General features: G+C 41.1%; 1 protein-coding gene and 1 long non-coding RNA gene across 2 annotated transcripts in view; both read left to right on the top strand.

The window, feature by feature from the left end:
• The first annotated feature begins 3631 nt into the window (after positions 1–3631).
• The window catches only part of pde10a (phosphodiesterase 10A), a 101257-nt gene continuing 81765 nt past the window's right edge, over positions 3632–23123 (top strand). The window contains exon 1 of the mRNA XM_042065839.1: positions 3632–4848. Within this exon, the coding sequence (XP_041921773.1) occupies positions 4764–4848 (85 nt within the window). The 5' untranslated portion in view covers positions 3632–4763. The remainder of the gene's footprint in view (positions 4849–23123) is intronic.
• LOC121685377 lies at positions 10230–21315 on the top strand. The gene is made up of 3 exons (XR_006023348.1): positions 10230–10509; positions 18301–18307; positions 21306–21315. It is a non-coding gene; the product is annotated as an uncharacterized LOC121685377 (long non-coding RNA).

The raw sequence follows: 23123 nt of genomic DNA, 5'->3' as shown, positions 1-23123 counted from the left end.
GTCTATTCCCTCCTGGTCTTTGCTTGGTTGCCAGCTGCCCAATTCACAGCAGTCACTAGATACTCTAGGGGGGTCATTTCAGATATACACAGGAGAGGTGTTGAATTTCAATGTGTTCTCCCACAGTGGGCAATCAACAAGCCTATTCAACAGTACACAACATGACGCAGGATACAGTGACAGAGCACATAAACAGTTCATAAACAGTCTTCTGGAAAACATAAAAAGTGAGTATGAGAAATATTGTCTTTAAATAGATTTCATCTCTAAGGTCTCAGCAGTTAGCTTCACATTATTTTCCCGTGCCATTGTCTTGTGTAACAGCATTCTTTTGACGGCTTTGATTCCACTGCCTCCATGCTGTGTGGTCTTGTGATGACTGGATTCCCCTCACTTATATTAGGTCAGGAATGGCATCCATCTCTGGTGGTTGAGGCATTAGTAGGGCCTGCTACAGGAGTTCTGGGGAATAGCAGATTCAGCCAGACCATCTGAAGACTCACCATGTCATAAAGAAAACACAATGTAGGAATTCCCCCTTTTGTCAATGTCCAACATACTGAGTAGCCATTTAAGCACTACCAAATTTGTCTCAAACTGACTGAAAGGACCCGTCCCTACCTGCGGCAACAATGTTACATGGTGCAATACCTGCTCCAGGTGCGCATCAGCAATCTCAGAGATTCCATTCTCCCTATTGTAAACCAGTTTGGCATGAAAATGAGTGAGAAGCCGCTATTTTAAAGTGTATGTTATGTTGCTTTAGAGATGTGACTATCTTTTAAACAGTTGGCATGTCAACCATCTTTTACTTCACAGATATTCTTCATTTGCTAGCATTTCTATCCAGCCACCTGTGTTGGGTTGAGTGTGCTTGCACTCGAATGTGTGTATTTATCCTTGGTCTTAACTACAGTGTAAAGAATCATTCTGTGTAGGGAGAGGTCAGTCACCCCACAAGGCCTCAAACCTAGGTCCATGGGGTACTAAACCTACAGCTTGACTGCACTGCCAAAGAGCCAGACTTGTTGGTATGGCAGTCAAAGTGCATGCTCAACCCTAGTGACTGCAGTCAATCACACATGCCAATCTAACTGAATCATGGAGAACTCTGACAAAAGGAAAACATCAACTCAGGTATCACGCAGAAGGCATGTCAAATTTTCCAGCACTAATGCACAGAAAAGAATTGCATGACAGAAAATGTCAAAAAAGCCAAAACATTTCAGGAGTCAGTTCGTGACCACTGATTTTACAAGTGTTTATATACTGAGGAATATCCACCTACATCTACCAAAAAAAGAAGCCGGTAGTGTAATATGTGCCTCAACATAACCCAAGAAAGGTCACAGTATTTTAGTGTAATTTTACCCTAAATTAAATGACAAAAACTATCTGACTTAAGATAAGATCATTTGAAGATGTGTCTAAATGTCCAGTAGGTGGCAGAATATCCCAAACTCTGCAGACACCAGAAACTCAATGCAAATGAGAAATATTACCCAAGTCTGTGATGGCCTATGCAAATAAGAACTTTTCAATTTGCATTCTTACTTACGTCATATAGAAACAACAGTAGTTACTGTTCTCGAGGCTGTACTCGAATTCTACTTTCTTTGGACTTTCATATGCAACATGAACACACATGTATGGCCTGCCAGTTCGTATGCAAAAGAAAATATATAGCCTATTTTGCTTGTAAAATAAGATGAGGTTCGGTATTTTGTATTGTCACCTTTCCAAGCTTTTGAAATATATCACTATGTAAACTTTTTCTCGTGTGATGTAAATAGGTTTTGACAAGTCCATCACATACACTGTTTCACCAAAGCCAATAAAAACATGTCCTGATGAAAAAGACGGCCGTGTCTGTATTCTGTCTGAACTGCAGTCAGAGAGAGTAACATCTTGTAGAGATGAGCACATGGGACCAGTTGCTGGGGAACATTATGTCCCTTCCAGTTGGAACCTACCTTTGAATTCAAGGAGTCTGGCAAAGAAAAGAGTGAATTGCGGTTAAACGAGTGAAGGACATCTCGTCATCCCTGTGAAGAGAGAAAGAGTGAGCGTTCAGGAAAGCCATTGTGAGAGCTGTCTCTCAGAGGATACAGAATACAGTGTAAGAGATCAAGGTCAAAGTAGGCTAAATGCCGGCTGCAGGGAAAACTGAAAATATCAGGGATGCCATCTTGCGCTTGATTATAGGGATTTGGAGACTCCATTCTAGTAGCAGATGTGCCTCGTTCGTGCAGGCATGTTTTGTATTTACACCATTGATGTACATCATTGCTGTTGTTTTATTAATACGGAAGTGTTATTAATTGTTAACACAATGAAAATGTGTGTGTCTCTCTCTCTCATTGTCAAACTAAGTCCTCACTTGCGCAGGTCATTTACGACCTACTGAGCGCGGAAATCGAGCGGCGAGACTACGCACGTCAGAGAGCCCCATTCTTTGGCAGCGGCGTTTGATTAATTTCCCTGACTTGAAGTCGGGTTCAGTTAAAGTCACGTCAATGCTAGACTGTAGTTTACTGCAGCTGCAATAATTCCTTGTTTTTGGTTATTATTTTGCCTACATGATGGGATTTTCAACACACACTGTGCGGTCATCCCCAGAGATAGTGAAATCTGCAATAGCCGGTTTGATTTGGCGTTTGCACTCAAATTCAGCCTTCTCTCCGAATACCCCATTATAGGCATTCTCTCTCTCTCTCTCTAATAATCCCATTAGGATCCTATTGAAAAAAGCTCCCTCTGTCAAAGCGCAAGCATTGACGCAAGCAGCTCTGACGTCAGTAGCTGCAGTGAAAGGAGGGAAAGTGAAGCGCGAGAAGCTTGTTTGCTTACAGAAAATAGTGAAGGCGGGCGTCATTGGGATTCATAGAATTGCCAGGGTGAGGGGTGCAGCTAGGCTACATAAGACCATATGGTTTTCATGGTTGAACTAAACCATTATTGACCGTAAATCACCAGTCACGTGTAGCCTAGATTTGCAAATGGTAAAATGAACAGCAGCTAATCCAGACATGAATAGAGCAGTGCATGAATAACAGCCTAGTCTACTAAATTAAAGGGTAGCCATATCAAGGGTAGCCTAAACGCGTTACCTGTGGTGTAAAGAGTCTAATGATAAGCATCGGTTAGCCACTAGGGGGTCAAAAGCACTTCCCTAAACAACAGGTGTGCATTTTTAAACAAGTCTGAATTAGGCTGTGACAACAGATTGACTTTTGAAAACTAATCCCCATACTAAGCTTTGTCTGCAAGTAACGGAAAATGTAGCGTAACAGTGTGAGTATTTGGGTTTTCCAGATATATTTTTCTTTATCCTACACCACATTTGGGGAAAGTCTTCAAAAGATTCTAATGCACGCAAAGTAATTTACTGTTTTCACTCCTTAGCCAAACATATGTCGAAAGAGTCTGTAATTCGAGAGAGTATGTAGTCTGTAAGTAGGCTACTGTGGAACCAGACGAATTTAAAACCTTCTGTTGCTTGCGTAAAACACACGACTGTTATCATTTAGTCAATCTGAGCTGAAGCCTTGGCATCATTTGCGAAGGGAGGTGCTGACGTCAGAGTCTGCTGAATGGAAAGAACATCTTATTTCTGCTGGACCCTTTATTTACGGCAAAACTCAAAGTTGCTGCATGTCGTTTTAGCAGCCTGACTGTCAGGGTTTGGGACTCTCACAACAGGTAGGAAAACCGATAGGCTACTGTGCGACTCAAGGATATCGAGAACAGGCGGTGAACGATGCCGGCTCGGTCGACTTATTTTTCCCTAGCAACTGGACTGGTAAGTTTTATGAAGAGCCCAATTAAGACGAAAGAAGAGTCTTCTTTAGTGCTCCGACAGAGTGGTGATAGTGTCTTAAAAGCCAAATTACAACCAGACTTTCACATTATTATAAGGTTCGCGTTGTTTTGCTTGAGCAAGGCGAAACTTTGGGGGAGGGATCTACATATTCTCCCTCATGGCACAGATGTTCACCGCATCTGCCTCCTACTGTCTACTGCGCGCGCGTGCGACGGCATTTCTATCGGTCTCTAGTGACGCTGTTAGATGTTGAGAGTGCCAGAGAAGGACTACCATAGGACCACGCACCGATCGCCGAGATCAGAGATTGGCTTACATCTTAGTTTCAGTGAAATGCTGGAAGTGGTGTTTTCCTATGCCAAGCTGTAGGCTGTTGAAGTGACAGAGTCATAAAAAGACAACAAAGCAACCAGTTTCAATTTGGGTAAACGCTGATCATGCAGATTAAGTTGATGAAAGAGCTACAGTGGAAGACCAACATTTATATGACTAATTGGGCGCATGTTGTAGGCCTACTACGAACAGGGACGATATGGCAGAGCAATGAATTGTCAACGCTGCGCACTCTCACGCTGATCACAGTGGAATATGATTTTGGACACACGTGATTTCCAGATAATTACTTCTACTGCAACACTTCTCATTGTTCAGAGAGGCACACACTTTTGAATTTTGCCAATTACATGGTGCAACTTATATCGTCTTCTGGTGCCGTGCATCCGCACTGCCAACTTTGGAAGTAGCCTAACAGACTGGCAGAGGAAACAGAAGAGGTCTGAATGAATGAGATTGTGGCTTGCTGGTATTTCTCCACACGCAATCCTGCCAGTTACATGTGCTTATCTAAACAAAGAGGGTCTCGATTTCAACCACCTTTCCGCAGCCGGCATAGAACAAATCTAAGGAGGAGGTATCATTTGAAAGCGAGCAAGAAAAACAAATGTCGAGGAAAAGAAAAACTCCTGACGACGGCGGCGACCTAAAGAAAGCAGGGGGCTCCATGCCTACGAGCGACAGTGATGAAGGTATGAACTCCTTCACTATTTACACTCCTCTCAGCTGGCGACTCTGCCCTGTTCATGCACGGGTCACAGGTGAATACGCGGTGAAGGGGTTGCATTGAAAGCTATGTATTTTGCCGTTTTGTAAACGATTTTTACATAGGCTTGTTTTTTAAAAATAAATAAGTAAACAATAATATTCAAGAAAAACACTAAAATGCACGTTAAAATGCAAACATGCTATACAATTTCACAGTTTGAAACCGTGTTGTACTAGTTTGAATCAGGCCTTTCAGCCATAATTCCTGCACATACCATTACGTCACTGAAACTGGACTGCCACTTCACAATAAGTCAATTGTTCTCGTTATCATTCCCAAGTGACATATAGGAGTATATAGGATTATATATTCAAATGACTGTCCATTAGGCAAAATCCATCATGCAAACCTTTCAAACATTATATGGTTTGATATTTGCTGATCTGATTGGATACTTTGCTCAACGATTGAATCAAATTAAACCCTACAAAGAACAATTTTACTATGTCAAGGTCACCAGTCAGAAGGCTGACAGGTAACATGCATCACACTGGCAATGAGATCCCAGTTCTGCTGTTTACACCCATTGAGTGACCTGCCAGCATCATTGTTGGCCACATTGTCTGGGCTCAGGCCAAAGAGAGGAGTTTCCCTTGGCATGTGCTGAGGGAGAACCAGGCACTTCCTTAGCCTGTGGAGCCTGGCATCTGGGCCTGTTTGAAGTGCATACGTTGCACAAATTTCCACCTGCACTTTGTCAGGAACACATGCAGCAACACACACATAGATACACACACACATGCAAAAACACAAATCTAAACACTAATGTATCAGGCATATTATCTTATATTATATTTTTCCATTTCTTTTTTCTTCCTTTGTAAGACCAAATGTCCACAGCGACATCACCCATATCACAATTGACAGACATTTTCCCCAGTTTCCCATGTGAAAGCAATGATGCAGGTAGCCACAGAAGGGAATATTTTCTATTCCTCAGACATAACATGGAATGAATCCACCATTCTTGGCGGCCAACAGGCTTACAGTAGCCTAGCTACTGTCATCCGCCAGGGTCTGGCCTGCATTCTCATCCCATACCCTGTTTTGTTTTCTCTGATTTCCATGGCTGGAGTAAGTAGAGGAAGCATTGAAATGGGGGGTATTGAGATTCATATCAGGGCCACAAAGGTCTTTTTGTCTGCCCTACTGGACTGAAGACTGGACCTGTCAAAGCGGGGTGTTGTTCTCCGAGTTTTGCCATATCTGTCTAGTGTTGTGTTTGTTTTTCGTGGAAACAGAGTAGGAACTAAAAATGTATGAATTGTTTTAATACATAGTTTGTAGCCATCACTATTAGAGGCATTACAGGATGCTAACCACACAGAGTAGAGTCAGACTCTAGTTGTGGTGACAGACACTCTGAGCTTAGCTGTCCATTGACATTTTAGACCAATCTATTAATTTATTATATTTTTATCATAACACCACTACTCCTAACTGTTGCATTGTGAAACAATAGAAGTAAAACATTTACTTCTAGAGTGACATTTGAATATCTTCTGAAAGCTGTCATCAGTACATCTATTTAGTTTTAAGTATTGATAATAATGTAATGGAAAATAACTGAATATAGTTTGAGAAAAAGAAAGAGGAAAGCTTCCCTATTATATTAAGAGTATTAAGATTAATTAGTATTAAGACACTCCAAAGCCATTATTAACGTAGCTGTACGTTGACATAGCCAGTGTTAAATAAAGGCTTTTTAACCTAATGTTTTTTCATTGACTATAGTTTAAGACTTATCATGTGTCAAAACTGTCACAATGTACAATACAATGCATTTCTTTAAGCCATAAACTATTTTAGCTCATTGTGAATTATGATATTAAGTCATCAACAGTGAGTGAGTAAACAATGGGCGACATCCTTAACTGAAGTCTGTTTCAGTAACGACGCTAAAGAAATGGCAAATGTCAGAGATGACAGACTTGGAGCACTATGCTGTTTTAGCCTGAAGTGATCTAGTTTAGGGTGGGGCAGTCTGCTGGGGAGGTGACATAATCAAAGCAAACATTTCCCACAGGCCATAAAGCAATCACTTCTGAAATGCGGTCATCTTTTTATAGGGGCATTTTATGAACAATATGGCTGATTTAGTAAGGGCAGGGAAACCAAGTGCACAATTAGGAAAATATAGGGATACTAGTTCAGATTCCATCGGAGTTGGCCTTTTCTTTGGGATACTAGCTATATGAAAATTTTCATTTAAAGTTTTGAGGATTCAATGTGAAATTCTGAAGGGCTCTTACAGCATATGGGGAACATGTTGAGGATAAAGGTAATCTAAGCAATATTATGAACCATAACATTTAACATCAATTCCAGTATTACGGGTGAATAGAAGACTGGGATCAAACTTATCATGAGACTTGGTCAAATGGAACGGTGGAACCACTGACAGATGTGATTAAGAGAACACAGGATTTTCCCTTATTCACCTGAATATTTTTAAACTGAGCATTTTTAAACTCGCATAAAGACAATTTTTGTCTAAAGCTAATGGCTAACTAGCTAACAGTAACAGTTAACGCTTCCAGGTTGGTATGTCCCCGGAAGTACCCGCTGCTACACTGGTTCGAAGGTATTGGTGGATAAGCCATGAAGGAATATTTAAGCAATTAGGTTGGTAAGGGATATGGGTCTATCCCTTACCAACGCCACGATCACAGTTCCACTTCAGATTCTGTTTTCTGACATAGACATAGACATAGACATAAACATAATCATCCTCCACCCCCCAAAATAGTTTCAATCAATGGACTTGGTGTCTACTGTTGCCAAGCAATGGAAAATGTCACTCTGTAGCCAAGTTGGGTGAGAAAGGCTGTATGTGCACAGCAATTTGTATACTTGCTTGCCCTACCATTACCTGATAATCTGAACTCTACTTCATTTACTCCATTTTCTCACTCAGTTACTGTTAGGGATGTAATGGTGCACCGTGAGCCGGCGATTAAACGATACAAATGTGTAAAGATGACAACTGGTTGATATAAAAAAAAAATCGGAATCTGCTTTTGATTTCACTTGTTTGACGTCAGTGCATTTAGTTGTTCAGAATGATAAAACGCAGACATCCCAAATAGTAAAATTGTGAGTCAGATTATTTAAATTAAAAACAACATCATCAGGGCACTAGATAATACAGATGGGACTGGGACACTTAGCTGACAATGATGTCAGAACTTGTGTTCCTCTCAGTTTATATAACTAAAGGAATATTTTTCAGTCATAATTTGTCTGCAGATTATTCTCTTAAATAAATCATGAGAAAAATTTCGTATTGTGAATCGTACTGAATCGTGAGTTGAGCGTATCATTACATCTCTAGTAACTGTCAAATGCGATGTTATGAATAGAAATCATTGCCCTCTTGCTTTGAATGAATGGAGTGTTTTTGTCGGACAATTCAATGCAAAATGTGGAGTGATTGCTAGCAGTAATGTATCTGAGTGGGGATCATTCTAGAATCATTGGTGGGGATGTCCTGAGACATTGCCACTCATCCTGACCCACGGAATGCCCTGTCCAATCAGAAATTAAAGAAGGACTCCAGTAGTCTGTAGGGGGCAGCCATGGCCTACTGGTTAGCGCTTCGGACTTGTGACCGGAGGGTTGTCAGTTTGAACCCCGACCAGTAGAAAGCGGCTGAAGTGCCCTTGAGCAAGGCACCTAACCCCTCACTGCTCCCCGAGCGCCGCTGTTGTTGCAGGCAGCTCACTGCGCCGGGATTAGTGTGTGCTTCACCTCACTGTGTGTTTACTGTGTGCTGAGTGTGTTTCACTAATTCACGGATTGGGATAAATGCAGAGACCAAATTTCCCTCAAGGGATCAAAAGAGTATATATACTTATTTGGGGTGTGAATCTCTCATGTAAAAGACGATACGATTCGCATTTAGATACATGGGCACGATTCGATACAAGAAAAGATACATGTTTATAAAAAACGATTCAGTACGATTCGATGCGATACGATTCGATGCAATTCGATGCAGTTCAAGAATGGAAAGCATTCTGAAAGATTTTTTATAATTTGCTCAAGGTGCACATTCATTTTATATTATCAATTATCATGGTCATGGTTGTCAATTAGGCAACAAAATGTGTGAATATGATTATCTAAACTGAGGTTTGTTTCATATACTGTATTGAAATGAAAAACATACATTTCTACAAACTACATTTCAGTCAAGCACAGCAGCCAAATACAACATAAAAATACATTTTTATAGACTTTACAGACTTTATAGAGTTATATCTGATTGTTTTCATGGAGCTGTAGCCTTGTTGAGGTAAGACAATACCGAAATAAAATAAAACAGTGCTTAAGACACTCTTGGCCTTTTCTCATATAGGCCTAGCCTACCCTACAAGAATAAAATAGGCCTACAAATCAATGAACTCTCTGGGCTTATTTTGTTCCAACACTAGACCTAATGCAGAAACCTAAAATGCCACAAGTCTGAGTGAATATGAACAAAATCATTGGCTAATAATTTATGCATCATTTTAGCAGCAAGGGCCAAATTATTATTTAACATTAAGGTAATCCCTTCATCAAAGGTAAGGCTACTCTACAGACTATCGTTGCTGTTTAGGAATGCTATAAGTGCTTAATTTCGCGCTGGATTTCGAAAAAAAACAAAGGCCAACCGAGTGCAAGTTGTCACATGGTTAAGTTGCAATAGATGTATGGGTAATGAGGTCATTTGACAACTTTGGGCAATGAATGTAACCAAAAACGAACTGCATTACCCACAATTCCGTGCCACGTATAGTTTCAAAACTGGAAGTGGGATGAATGCGCTGCTTGGATTGTAAATGAGTCTGAGCGAGCAGAAAAGGTTGTGCACCGATTCATAACAAGTAAATCGATATAACGACCGGTTCATTTCAGTTTTTTTCCGATACGGGGCTTCACGTATCGATGTAGCCGTATCTTACACGTTAAAAACGGATACCGATACGTATCGGTTAATCTTTACACCCCTAATACTTATACTTTTACTTATACTTATAAACTCATTACAGTTTATTACACCCTTATATCTCTTCTCTGTTCCTCTAAGGCAGTGTCTCCCAAACGTTGTGCTACGTTAGCCTGGCAACGCCCACACTAGATCTCCTTTCAGGGAGATACTAGTCTGAAACACCATAGTTCACTATCGTTTCCCCAGGTCGTCACACTACCTCCCCAATCAGCAACGAGAGGGGATGACCCTATAGATTCAAAAAACGCAAGAGACTGGTAAACGGTAGGAGCAATGCCTGCAACATCAAAAATGGCAGTCGCAAGAATGTGTACATTTATTTACAGAAAAGGTAGGCTCACATAGATTGTTTCCTGGCTACCAATGCTGTTTTTTGTCAGTTTGTGAAGTTTAGGCGAAGTAGGAAGTAATGTCAGGAATCTGATCAATGTTGGAATTGGTTAGGTTGGACCAATAGACCTCTGAAGGTCGCCTACAAAAAAGCTACCATCTTTGCCCATATAAGGAGATCCAGTATCTTGAGATTTTTCCTGTGGGACAATAACATGGGGATTTGGAATTATCACACCTGTTAAACTCTCGCGGGCAGTCCGGGGACGAAGAAATCGGAAATGCAAACATTTTGCTCTACACACTTTTGTCCTCTGCCTTCGAGTGGATACTGTGATCTCCGGTGCGTGAATGCGGCACCCTTTGATTTTTGCTACCCCAGAGCTAACGTGCGATGCAACTTGCCATTAAGTTAGTTAGCAAGTTAGCTCTGGGATAGCAAAAATCTAAGTGCCCCCATGTTATTTTCCCATAGCAAAAATCACCATACTGGATCTCAAAGATGGCACCTTTTTTGTAGGCGAACTTCAGAGGTCTATGATTTCAAAGTTAACACTATGTTCATGCACGTCATCATGCTAGCATTGTAAATGAATTCCAATCATGAGTGACCAGACTCTGATCATTTTGTTGTCATTAATAATTGACTAAACACTTTACTTGACAGTATTGAAGAATGCTATTAAAATTGTCTCCTTAATTCCAAATGGAGACACAGTTGACCGAGTAGATTCCAGTGTAGTTAAGAGCAGGTAAAAACTTGAGGCTGGCTTGCGAAAGAATAGTTCTTTATTCTGGATGTAACAACAGAGTTCTGGTAACCCTGTTGTACGCACAGCACAGCACAGCACAGTGTTGCAAGGTGAAGCCAAGGTAATGAACTGAAGCAAAGATCTGGGAAAATTCTGGCTAATTATAATACCAGAATATACATTTACGTCTGGGGTCAAATTGGAGGGGGGGGAAACAGGCAGTGATATAGCCTTATTCAATTAAGACGTCTCTTGTGGGGGAACAATTAGTTAGGTACACCATTTGCTATTGTAAGGTGACAACATTCTGTCTGCTTACAATAAACGTCCTGTCCCTGCCGTTTCTGCAGTATTTTAAACAAAGAACCAAAAGAATGACATACAGAAAACCACTAAAATCTAACAGTATCGACATTAGAGTGAAATGACACTGTCATGAACACATGACACTGTCATGACACATAAACCCTAATCCTAACCTTTTACCCTAATCCTAATCCCAACCCTAACCCTAACTCAAACCCTAATCCTAACCCTAATTTGTTATGACAATAACAAATGACACTTAATGACAGAAGCGTTATGTCATAAACGTTTATGACTTGTTTATGACACGTTCATGACAGTGTCATGCCACTCTTATGTCGATACTGTCAAGTAAAGTGTAACCAAAAATTGAAGGCTATTGAAATGTCATATCATGAAATTGTTTGTAAATCTAACTGACTATTTAATCTGCATACCGTTTGGCACTTTTGTCCATCTTTCTTGATAATGTTGTTATTAGTCAGGAAAGTGGCCCATCACAGCTCAAACATAACACAACACGTTAGCTGCATTCAAAAGTAGCAAAAAATGCTGCTGACATGATAGCTAGCTCGTTTGCGTCTTTATAAAAAATTGTCTCATCCCCAGGTACTCAGGATTGGTTCTGCACCCTTATGATGTACTAATGGACTGATGCCTGCATTGGTCCACCTGGGATGTGAATGTGATTGGTCAAAATGTAGATTCAGAGCAAAAATCATGAGGCATGTTTGCATTGTGCAAAAGTCCAGCATGCATCACCTTCAGCCAGATCTGTGCTGCGTTGCTTGCAATCACATGAGCTTATTGGCTGCTTAGTTCACCCATGATATATCTTGTAAAACGTAGTAGACATACAAACAAGGTTAACATGTTTACAAGGTTAAAAACTTGATTTTCACCAGAGGTGGTCTTTAGCAAATAGTTTGATCCACTGTTGTATAATACTATAATATGGCCAAAGTAGATTATTGTATTATTTTCAGAGGAGGCGAGTCGGAAGGCTGTTCTGGAAAATGGCTTGCACGTTTCCCAAATGGTCTCATTCTCCCTTATCTAAGGGTTTGGGATTGAATCCAGAGCTGGTCTGTGCTTCTCATGACGCAATTGCATTTGGCTGTGGATGAGTGTAGGCAAGGTCATATACAGAGATGTGAATGACGTAGTAGATCCACCCACTACAGCTCGTATGTGCATGACCAATTTAATTATTAATCTGATAGCATCATGAATCTACATGGTAGACAATCATCTGCTGAAAAATGCATAACCTTCTCAAACTGCAATCACAAACACAATGTAGAACATAACACATGACATTACTGTGAGGAACTGTGATGCAGTGTTATTTTCAGCATTTATTCTGGACCAATACAGAAAAAGGCATGTAAAAAAAATGATCTTCTTCAAAGGTTCAATCAGCCTTTAATCTATTATTCTAATAATGGCATTTGCAGCACTTGAGATGCCTATGTATTGCCACTGTCCAGTGCAACTCTCCACTGCACACAGATGCAAACTGTGGGGGGTTTGGTGTGAGTCACTGAGCTATTCAGTAATGATGGCAAAGTGATATTTTCACCTCTAACCTACTGGGCTCTCCTGGGGGGGGGACTCTAATTAAATGCCTAGGAATCATTTCCCTCTCTTGGGCAAAGTGATGCCTACACACTTATATCTAGCAGGATCAGAGCAGTGTCCAGGAATCTCTTAAAAGTGAGTACATTTAGAAAATAAAGATTCTTGCTGGATTCCATGTTGCTAGTTAGAACATTTTTCTAGGTTGGGCACAGTATGTTTTAACTTACATATACTCTATATCATATACACATTATCTGGGACTGGTGAATTGCTCAATTACTTGTTCATTAATATTAAAACATTAACAAATTTTGTTTGTCTGTGAATGGGCAAGGATGTAGCCCATTCTCACAAAACACTAGTAGGCTCAGGTACAATGTAAGAAGAAGCCAATCATCAAAAGGCCTATAAGGTCATAAGACAATACGGTAGGTGGCTTTGTGTGAATGATTGCAGAAATAGAAAAAGCACTACAGACAAAAAAGATGTGATTATCTCAGTTATTTTGATTCATACCAGGGCTCCTTTCTTTTTTCTATTGTTTAAATTTGAAGCTATTTTTTTATCTACATGCTATCCGTCATAGACCCCCCTCCAAAGAGTTTGGTGAATGTCTTAGTTTTGATGTCAGGTGCATTTCACATAAGAATTGGTTTGTAGGTGTGGTCAGGTGGCCACCTGACAATCAGATTGGTCGGACCGGGTTTGATTCCTAAAGCCATCATGCGAGTCAATTACCGTTTTGGATGAAACTCCCATAAACTGAGCTGACACCAACAGATTCTCAAATCTCAACTGAAATTGAGAATGGGTCTGGATGCATCATTCACTTCTGATTTCCAACAGGTGTTACCAGCAGTGAAATGAAACTTAAATTGGTACATTAAATTGGTAGACTTACCAAGTCTTTTCTGAAGTACAGCAAACACATTTCAAAATGCCGTTATTTACTCACTTTCAAAGAAGATAATTACTCAATTCCAAAGAAATGTCATTTCATACTGACACCATCAGCAGAGGCCTTGGTTGTGTTCAACAGTGTTCCTAACTGTATTCCCCTGTCTGTCATTGTGTAAAGTCTGCCCCATGCCAGATAAGCATTTTGTGGAGCAAAATCAGTACCCACCCAAGACATTGCATAACTCCCATGTTAATGTTAATTCTACTTCTAGCTTGCATTATTCCACAATGTAGAGTCCTGCAGGGCTGCCCCATTCTTCAGTGCTGTTCATGCTCAGGATTATGGCAGTGTTCAGTAGAGGAGCTTATGCACCAGGAGGAGTAGGTCTAGGCTACGGTCACAAATATGTGATTAGAATGTTTTGAACCGAGAGTTCCTCACTATGATGCGACAATTGCCCTCAGAGATTTTCCCCATAGATTGCAATAGAGCTATTATATACTCTGGCTAGACTGACTGACTGACTGATCGTTTGTGTAGAATTCTAGAAGGAACCAGGAAAATAATTCATCCCTCAACAGGTTAAGCATGCACTAATGCAGCTGCTGGTTGTTTCTCCAGGCTGAATCGTACTCACTCCTAACGTTGTTAGGATGCTGAACACCAGGAGAACAGGAGTATAAAAGACATCAGAGCACCTGATGGATTCCTTCCCTGACATCATGCAGAACCAAGTGGATGTGCTGGTCTGAAAATGGGGGGGGGGATATTATTGGTCATCCTGAAGAATGCTTGACAGATATAGTTGGATTGCTCCAACAGCATATCATTCACCTGGTGGAGGGAAGTGGTGTGGTGCCTTACAGCAAGCCACTGATACACTTCTTGGTTCTCAAAACATAAACGGTACTATAGCATTCCAAACAAGAATCGTATCTTTCTGATTCATTTATTTTTTGTTGTCTAACTGCTCTGGTCTAGCTTCATGTACACAATGGGCAGTGTGTTGAGTCATTGGACAAAAAAGTTGTTTGCCTTATCAAAGGGCACAGGACATCTACCTGTATTTGGATCTGGGTTGCTGGATAGACCTGTTAATTCGGTCATTCATTCACCACAAGGTCCATCACTGGTCATGTGGAACATACCATCCAGTTATCAGGCACTGGAGGAGGTGGGAAAAATCATTTGCCGTCCAAGCTGTGGCTTTCTGTGTAACATCTGGAAACTGAGGGCTCACAGATGGCCACAGAGTGCAGATGCTATGCCTCTCTTGCAGCGCTGCTGAAAAAGCTGTTTTTGGTGGCAAGTTTTACCATGTATATTCAGACCCAGTAAACAGTGGTCTTTATGTCAGCCACCTATAAGGGTTACCTCCTCACCTACTGAGGGTTTGTGCAGTACCATCTGGCCTCTTTTTTTGCCTGCTCTCCAACTACTGATGTTAAAGTAGGGTGCATAAGATAAGGTAGGGAAATACTCTAATTTCCTGCTATGGTACTGGTCTTGGGCTCCAGGTGTAACTAATTGGAATACATTCACTGTTTGTCCAATTACATATCTTGAGTTTAAAAATCATATTTAGTACAACCTGGAAAATCATTGGTGGTCAATGCTGATACAGTGTTGTGGTGGGCCGCCACAAATAAGTCAATGTATGGGAAGCACCGGTCATTGAAAAGAACAGAAACATGTTTTGGCATCTCACACCCACTATCTCCCTGTCCATGTTAAGATGCATAGGCCAGCACTAACAGCAGAAGTCAAACATTAAGGTTGTAAGACTCTAGTACCCAGTTCTGACTGTTAGGTCTGAAGTGGTTCCTCTCAGTATTGACATCAAACATAAGTAAGTATAAGTATATATACTGTTTTGATCCCGTGAGGGAAATGTGGTCTCTTCATATCCCAATCCGTGAATTAGTCAAACACACAGTGAGGTGAAGCACACATTAATCCCGGCGCAGTGAGCTGCCTGTAACAACAGCGGCGCTCGGGGGTTAGGTGCCTTGCTCAAGGACACTTCAGCCATGCTTACTGGTCGGGGTTCGAACCGGCAACCCTCTGGTAACAAGTCCGAAGCGCTAACCAGTAGGCCACAGCATGTGCTGTAGGTCCCAAGTATGTACTGTGGTTGATTTGAGTTTGCTCTTCATGCTTCATTGTGATGTGTGTCATTGTGATGCGTGATCTGTGGTTACAGTGGGTCACGGACTGGATTTTGCCCAAAGAGGCTTATATTCTTAAGAAGAAGAGATTCACCAGCTGATACATAGGCTACTGCACATCTGCATTAATAATGCAGAAGGAAAGATTTGATATTGGGTTTAAATATTTAAATATTAAATTGTCTCACAGCATTGGGTGGTCCTCGTGATGTTTATAAAACGTAGGACAGTGAAATTATGTGTAAAAAGAAAGGCTAAGTGCTTAAACCCGAGCTAATCTGCTGTCTGTTTCTGTAAGTGGGTGCGCGAGGCGCCTTTGTTTTTGCGTGTTTGAAAGAGAGGGAGAGCTTGAAAATCTGATATTGTATGTCGTGTTTGTGTAATGCCTTCTCATTTATTATTAAAAAGTCAGATGTTTAAGAGCTTAGATTATTGCATTGTAGTCGCATGTTGTTGGACGCGTGCCCGGCAAGGTTGGCAGATCGCAAGTTCAGTTGCCACATTCTTGACGTCAGTGTGCTGGCCTGTGGTTTGTCGCTAGCGAGCTTTATCCGAACAAGCTGTGCTCACCACATAGGCCCCTATATTTGGTCAACAATCTTAAAGGAAAGGCGTAGGCTAGATAAAAGCATATAAAATCATCTTGTAATAAATAACACCTATTGTAACCGAACATCTCTTAATTAAACAAGCAAACGTATTTCTAGGTCTAGATGTTGCACACGTTTCGGCACGATTATGTAAGTCCCATTACAACGTATTTTGTGGTTCGAATTTGCAGACTATTAAATATATTTTTGCAAGCTTGATTTTAGGCTGCTCTTTTCTTTATGGGGAGTGACGCTCATAACCTATGGAACAACGTTGCCGCCCAGCGGCATTATGTGGGAATGTATTGCATTTACAGGACTTCATATAGGCTAGGCTATGTCATTTTATGAAATACGAAAATATTATTGGCAAATTGTTATTACCCAACAATGTTTTAGGCGTTACAATCAGTCGGCTAGCCTACCCTAGAAAAATGAAAGCTGCATGAGCAACGTTCTCTGGAACTGTTCAGTGAAAATCAGCATGCATTTCCTACTTAATCTTAGAAGGGCAATCCCCTTCCTTACATTACACACAACTAACGATTTTCTTGTGGGAAAGATTGTTTCAATGTGGCGAGACCCTCAATGAGGTTATTTTTGTATTATTTGAACAGTAGATGGCGTGAAAGCGTTAGTAAGAATGACCTGTTTGAAGGTCATAATGAGCATTTTGTCATTCACTAACGTTTATTAATTTCGCGCAACAATGGTATCTTTTTAAATAAAAAGTTGTTACAGTGTTTAGCCTATAGACTTGTTCAGAATTTGAATTTGTTTTTAATAATATGGAAATATAGTAGGCTATTCTAAAAATAAAAGGGAACATTACTGTCCTGAATTTTCATGTAGGCTACTGAGGCCCAAACCTTTGTTGAGGAAATGAATTAATTCAGAATGAATAGGGGATAATTATTAAAAATGAATCCACGTTCTGAAGAAAGGGCAAGATGATTCTGTTAGTTTGAGGTTAATTTAATTGGTTTATGCAAAGAAATGGCATATTTAGCTAAGTTAAGAAAACAACAATAGTCTAATATTTTTTGTAAGATAGATCATAGCAGGTTTAATTAAACATGTCACAATGCTGAAACAATATGAATCAAAGCCACTGACTGATGCAAAGGAGCGGTTACCATATAATGTGACAGGTTCAGGCCTGCCTGTCTGTATGATGTCATAAGCATGTCCCACAGGGCTCCCGCTCTCCGCTATGTGGTGGACTTAATGAGTGTGTTCTTACAGTGTTCTTCTGTGTGTTCCTCTGATACACTGAGCCAGTAAGTAGGCTACAAGTGGCACTCAGGAAGAGCCGCTATTATGTGTGTGTCTGGGCCTGTTACGGTGGCTACCACACCACCAAAAGACTGACAGGCACAGACGTCATCGCTCACATTTCTCACCTATGATTCAGCCTCTTTGTGTTTGGCAGCTCCATTCTGGCAACTTTCATGTGAAGACTGGAGAGCCTAGCTTCAGCTTGGAAAATCAGATAGCACGTCTCTCTTGTCCTTGCCTATCTCAGCAGATATTTTTTTTTAGTTTTTGCATAATTCTTCATTCTTTCATACTGGGTGTAAGTCTTTTTTTATATTTTAGCTAAATAATTACATTTTCACCACACTGAATATGTATTTAAACCATTATTTGTGTGATTACTTCCTATTTTTTACATATTTCAGCATTAGTATTTTTTTTGAGGATTCTGGGTGAATTTGTTGATTGAAGTAATTCAACCTACATTTGTGTAGATTTAATGTCTCCAGCCATGCATGCATTTTATCAACAGAAATGAGGGCAAATATGTGATAGAAACCTGATATAAACCTTGATTTATTTCTAGACCTATCCATTTAAAGGTGCCTTAAGAGGGAAAGAAACTAGAATATTGCTATTGTTTAAGGATCACCTTAGAATGGTATGCACTTTCCAGAGAACAAGGCCTGGTCAGGATCTCCTTGCCGTACCTTGTACACAAAGTGTCTTCATGCACTCAGGAAGTCCTATAACAAGGATACGTGACATCGCTCATCTGTCAGCCAGTTAAAGCCTGTACTTAAACGATGCAGACTGCACCTCCATTACGTAAGATGTATGTACATCCAGGAAGTGACCTCACACTTTATTCACATGCATGGATGTGTGGCAGTGCCAAAAGGAAAGCGGGAGTGAGTGTGTGTGCGTGTGTTATTTTTTTAGATGTGTGTGAATGTGTGTGTGTGTGTGTGTATTTCATGCATACTTTGGTATCACCTGTGAAAGCAAAATAGAGAGAAAAAGTAAGAGGCTTGTGTAGCAAACCCCCTAGCCCCCACCCGCCACCCAACCCTAAACACACACATACGCACACACAAGCGACCACAGATTGTTTGTCACCGCGGAACGCGTTCTCTCTGGGGTCACCCCCTTTGTCCCTTGGGGCTTTGCTTCGACACACAGGACGTGCAGTCGTTGACACAACGCTTTGAGGGAAGTTGGCGAGCTCTGCCTTACGTCACTCAAACCACAGCACTCCACCCTCAACCTTTAGTTCCACACCGACAACACTGTAGCCGTTTATCTCAAAGGCAGAGGAATTGCATTTGAGGAACAGAACTGCTCGTTGGCACAGGCCCTGGGAAAGGCAATGAAAGGAAAGTGTCACAAAAACATCACACAAAAAAAATAATCTGTAGAAATGGGCTGTGTTAGCGTTTGGGAGAATTTTTTGAAATTTGTCTGTGTGATTTCATTTTTGAGGTAAACGTGACTTGCTATGCTTCGTGTTTATACAGATCTTTTTTAACGGTGCATCTTTAGACATTTGGTTTATGTATAAACCAGACCCCTGAAGGACATCTTCAGTGATCCCTTGTGTTTACAGGACTTGTTATTACAAGCAGGGAGATTGAAGAGAGAGAAGTGTGTATATTGTGTTTGATAGTGAACATATGTGCTCGGGCCTCTGAGCCACTATTCATGTGTGGTGAGTGTGTACTCCGTGCTTGTAGAAAGGGAGGTGTGTGTATGAAATAAATGCTCCATGAGTGTGTGTGTGTGTGCGCACTCAACATCATGTGTTCGTAGTAACGTATGCTTTGATCTAATTGCACAGTGAAGCCTTTAACATGCCTGCTGACGCACGGCGACCGCAACGAGGAGTACATAGAGCTTAAATCCGGTGTTTGTTTTTTACCCCCTCGCAGCCCCCCTGAAATCCACAAGGTGGTGACGTACCCTCATCATCATAATTAGCTTTCAGAGTTAATGAGGGCAATGATTCAGGATGGTAATGGCAGCAGCAAGATTCCAGGTCACTGGTCTCAGTGGTCATCATGTGTGTGTGTGTGTGTGTGTGAGAGAGAGAGAGAAAGAAAGAGACAGAGAGAGAAAGAGGACCAATGGTGGTATGAGTGGCCGAGGCTGGCCGAGTTAGCGAGTGGTGTGTTGTCAGAAGCTGAAGCAGCATCTTGTTGTCTGCGGTGTTGTAAGAGGATGTCGCCACACACTCAGCAATTACAGGAGCGCTTGGGCCCCGACAGCCCTCCCGCTAAATTCTAATGGCTTTATTGGTGTGGCCAAGATTACATCTGCATGGCCAGAGAAGTGCGGCCACATGCATGGAATTAAAATGCAAAAATGGGCAGCAGAAAAGCCTCTCTGTGTGTCGACGTTGGGAGGAATCTCAAAAGCATGTGTGTGTGTGTAAATCTCTGAGCACCCATATGTGTGTGTGTAAATCTCTGTGCATGTAAGAATGGTCTGCCTGGATAAGAGGAACTGCAACTGCAGACACGACTCTCTGGTGCCACATCCACAATTGAAGACAATGTGCTACTAAGCCCTTTCTTATTACCATTAGTTATTCTGAGGTAAGTGATCACAGATCAAAGTGACTATTCTACCCAGAGTAGAGGGAGAGGGGGGGGGGTCTTGGTTGGTGACCCTTGATGTTTGTGTCATTTTATAGTTTTTTAAATTTTTTCAGATGTTGGATTTGTTTAGATATGTATTTGTAAGCCTAAATGTGTGCATGAAATGCATGGGTTACACTTTACTTGACAGCGTCGACATAAGAGTGACATGACACTGTCACGAACGTATCATAAACAAGTGATAAACGTTTATGACATAACGCTTCTGTTATAAGTGACATTTGGTTTTTGTCACAACCCTTTATTTTTACAGATGTAGAATCTGTCAATGATATTATTTAATTTGTCTTGTGCATGTATGCCAGTATATTTGTCTTCTTGTGTAAATATGTGTGTGCATGAGAGTGACAGAGACAGACAGAGAATGATGTGTTCACATATTTTGCCATAAGTATACGTATGAGTAATATAAGTATACTTCTGAGTATGCTTTACAGCATGCCTTTTGTGTGTTTGTATGTGTCTGTGCATGCATGAGTCTGTGTGTGTGTGTGTGTGTATTTGTGTGTCTGCAGGAGTGAGTGTGTGTGTGTGTGTGTGTGTGTGTGTTGAGGCAGGAATAATGCGTGCCAGTTCTCTGACGTGGGGGACATGAGGCCGTGCCAGGCCCAGTGAGTGGCAGAGACAGCGTCTCCCGCTCGAGTCTGCCCCATCCTCTGACTGCATTGGCTGGAGCTCTGACGCAGATAACCCCCCCCGCCCTCCACTCCTCCAACACTCCCCCCTCTGCTTTTTTCATCCCTCTCCCTCCCTCTCTAACTCTCTATCTTTCTCTCTCTCTCTTTTCACCCGTTTAGATGGTTTTTTGATTCATGTGCTTTCTGCAGTTCCCCCCACTGCAGTGTTCTGCTCAGCTCAGCATCAAAATGTTGTGCCCTCCTCTTCTCTCTCTCTCTCATTCTTTCTTTCTTTCTCTCTATCATCCCTCTTTTCTTTCTTTGTCTTTTGTTTTTCTTTTTCCATCCTTGTGACTGACTGTTTAACATATTTCACACAAACCCTTTGATCCCAATGGTGTCTTCCTAGTCATTCCTTCCTCTATGAATCCATGTGTTGATCCTATATGGACATGAACATATTTAAGGTGATGTTGCACCCATGTTTTTATACTGTGTCATATTGTCAAGGGCAGATATACTGTAGTCAGAGGTGATCACAGCAGCGGGCAGCTGACTGTGAGTAAACCGTTGATTATTTTGGATGCATTAAAAAGCATCAACAGGTAGCGTAATCTCTACTCAAGCAATCGTGCATGAAAACACGTTGAACAATGTGCGCTGTGCTCTACATACTGTATGTTAAACAAGCACTCACACACACAAACACACGTGATCGGGGGAGTGAAAACAGTTCTTATTCTCTGTAGGGTAGAATAGGTTCCTCTTTTGTTACTTTTAAACCATCCCATGACCACCATTATATCTAGTAATGTTATTATTCTATCACAGCTACAATATGTATTTCAAATCTGTCAATCATATTATTTCATTGCATTGATATTAGAATATATTTTTTTATTGATAGCCGCTTTTGCCGTCATAGCTGTTTGTTAGTTTAGTGGAGACCAAATTGAGTGGCTGTTAAAAACAATTTATTTTTAATTAGTAGCTGAAATCATGTTGATAGTAATTGAATCGGCATGTTCGTATATTTTAACACGGCCATTTCAATGGAGGCATTATGTGTTTCCGAATGGTGCACAACAAGGACAGTAAGTGCAAAGAAAAGCTCAATGGTTGAGAGACTAACAGGCATTATCATTGTTGAAATAGTTGCTAGCAGAGCTGTGAAGATGAGCATAACTTCCCCAAGCCCCCAGGGACTCAGTGTTTTCATGGGCCTGTCTCTGACGTCAATGCTCCGGCTGTGCTGTGGATCGTCACAGCAGACGTTTCAGAGAGGGGGTGAGAGAGAAAGAGGGAGAGAGAGGGTGAGAGAGATAGTGTGAGTGTGCGTGTGTGTGTTTGTGCGTGTGTGTAGACTTAAGGAGTCTGCAGTGAGGGGTTGTTCCCTACTGCAGTAGCGCACAAAAAGGGAGGAGAATTGCCAAATGAGACTTCATGGTTGTGACACAGTGTGTGTGCAATATGTATGTGTGTGTGTGTGTGTGTCTGTGTATATTTGTGTATGTGCTAGCATGTGTGCGTGCAAGCTAGCATATGTGTGTATGTGCTAGCATGTGTGTGTGTTTGTAAGCTAGCATATATATGTGTGTGTGTGTGTGTGTGTGTCTGCGTGCATATTTGTGTATGTGCTAGCATGTGTGTGTGTGTGTCTGCGTGCATATTTGTGTATGTGCTAGCATGTGTGTGTGTGTGTATGCTAGCATATATATATATATATATATATCTGTGTGTGTGTGTGTGTGCAAGCTAGCATATATATATGTGTGTGTGTGTGTCTGCGTGCATATTTGTGTATGTGCTAGCATATATATGTGTGTGTGTGTCTGCGTGCATATTTGTGTATGTGCTAGCATGTGTGTGTGTGTGTGTGTGTCTGCGTGCATATTTGTGTATGTGCTAGCATGTGTGTGTGTGTGTATGCTAGCATATATATATATATCTGTGTGTGTGTGTGTGTGTGTGTGTGTGCAAGCTAGCATATATATATGTGTGTGTGTGTGTCTGCGTGCATATTTGTGTATGTGCTAGCATGTG

This window comes from Alosa sapidissima, chromosome 16 (assembly GCF_018492685.1).
Source record: "Alosa sapidissima isolate fAloSap1 chromosome 16, fAloSap1.pri, whole genome shotgun sequence".
Taxonomy (NCBI): domain Eukaryota; kingdom Metazoa; phylum Chordata; class Actinopteri; order Clupeiformes; family Clupeidae; genus Alosa; species Alosa sapidissima.
The sequence above is the reverse complement of the archived record's forward strand: the minus strand, read 5'-3'. Positions and strand labels throughout refer to the sequence as shown.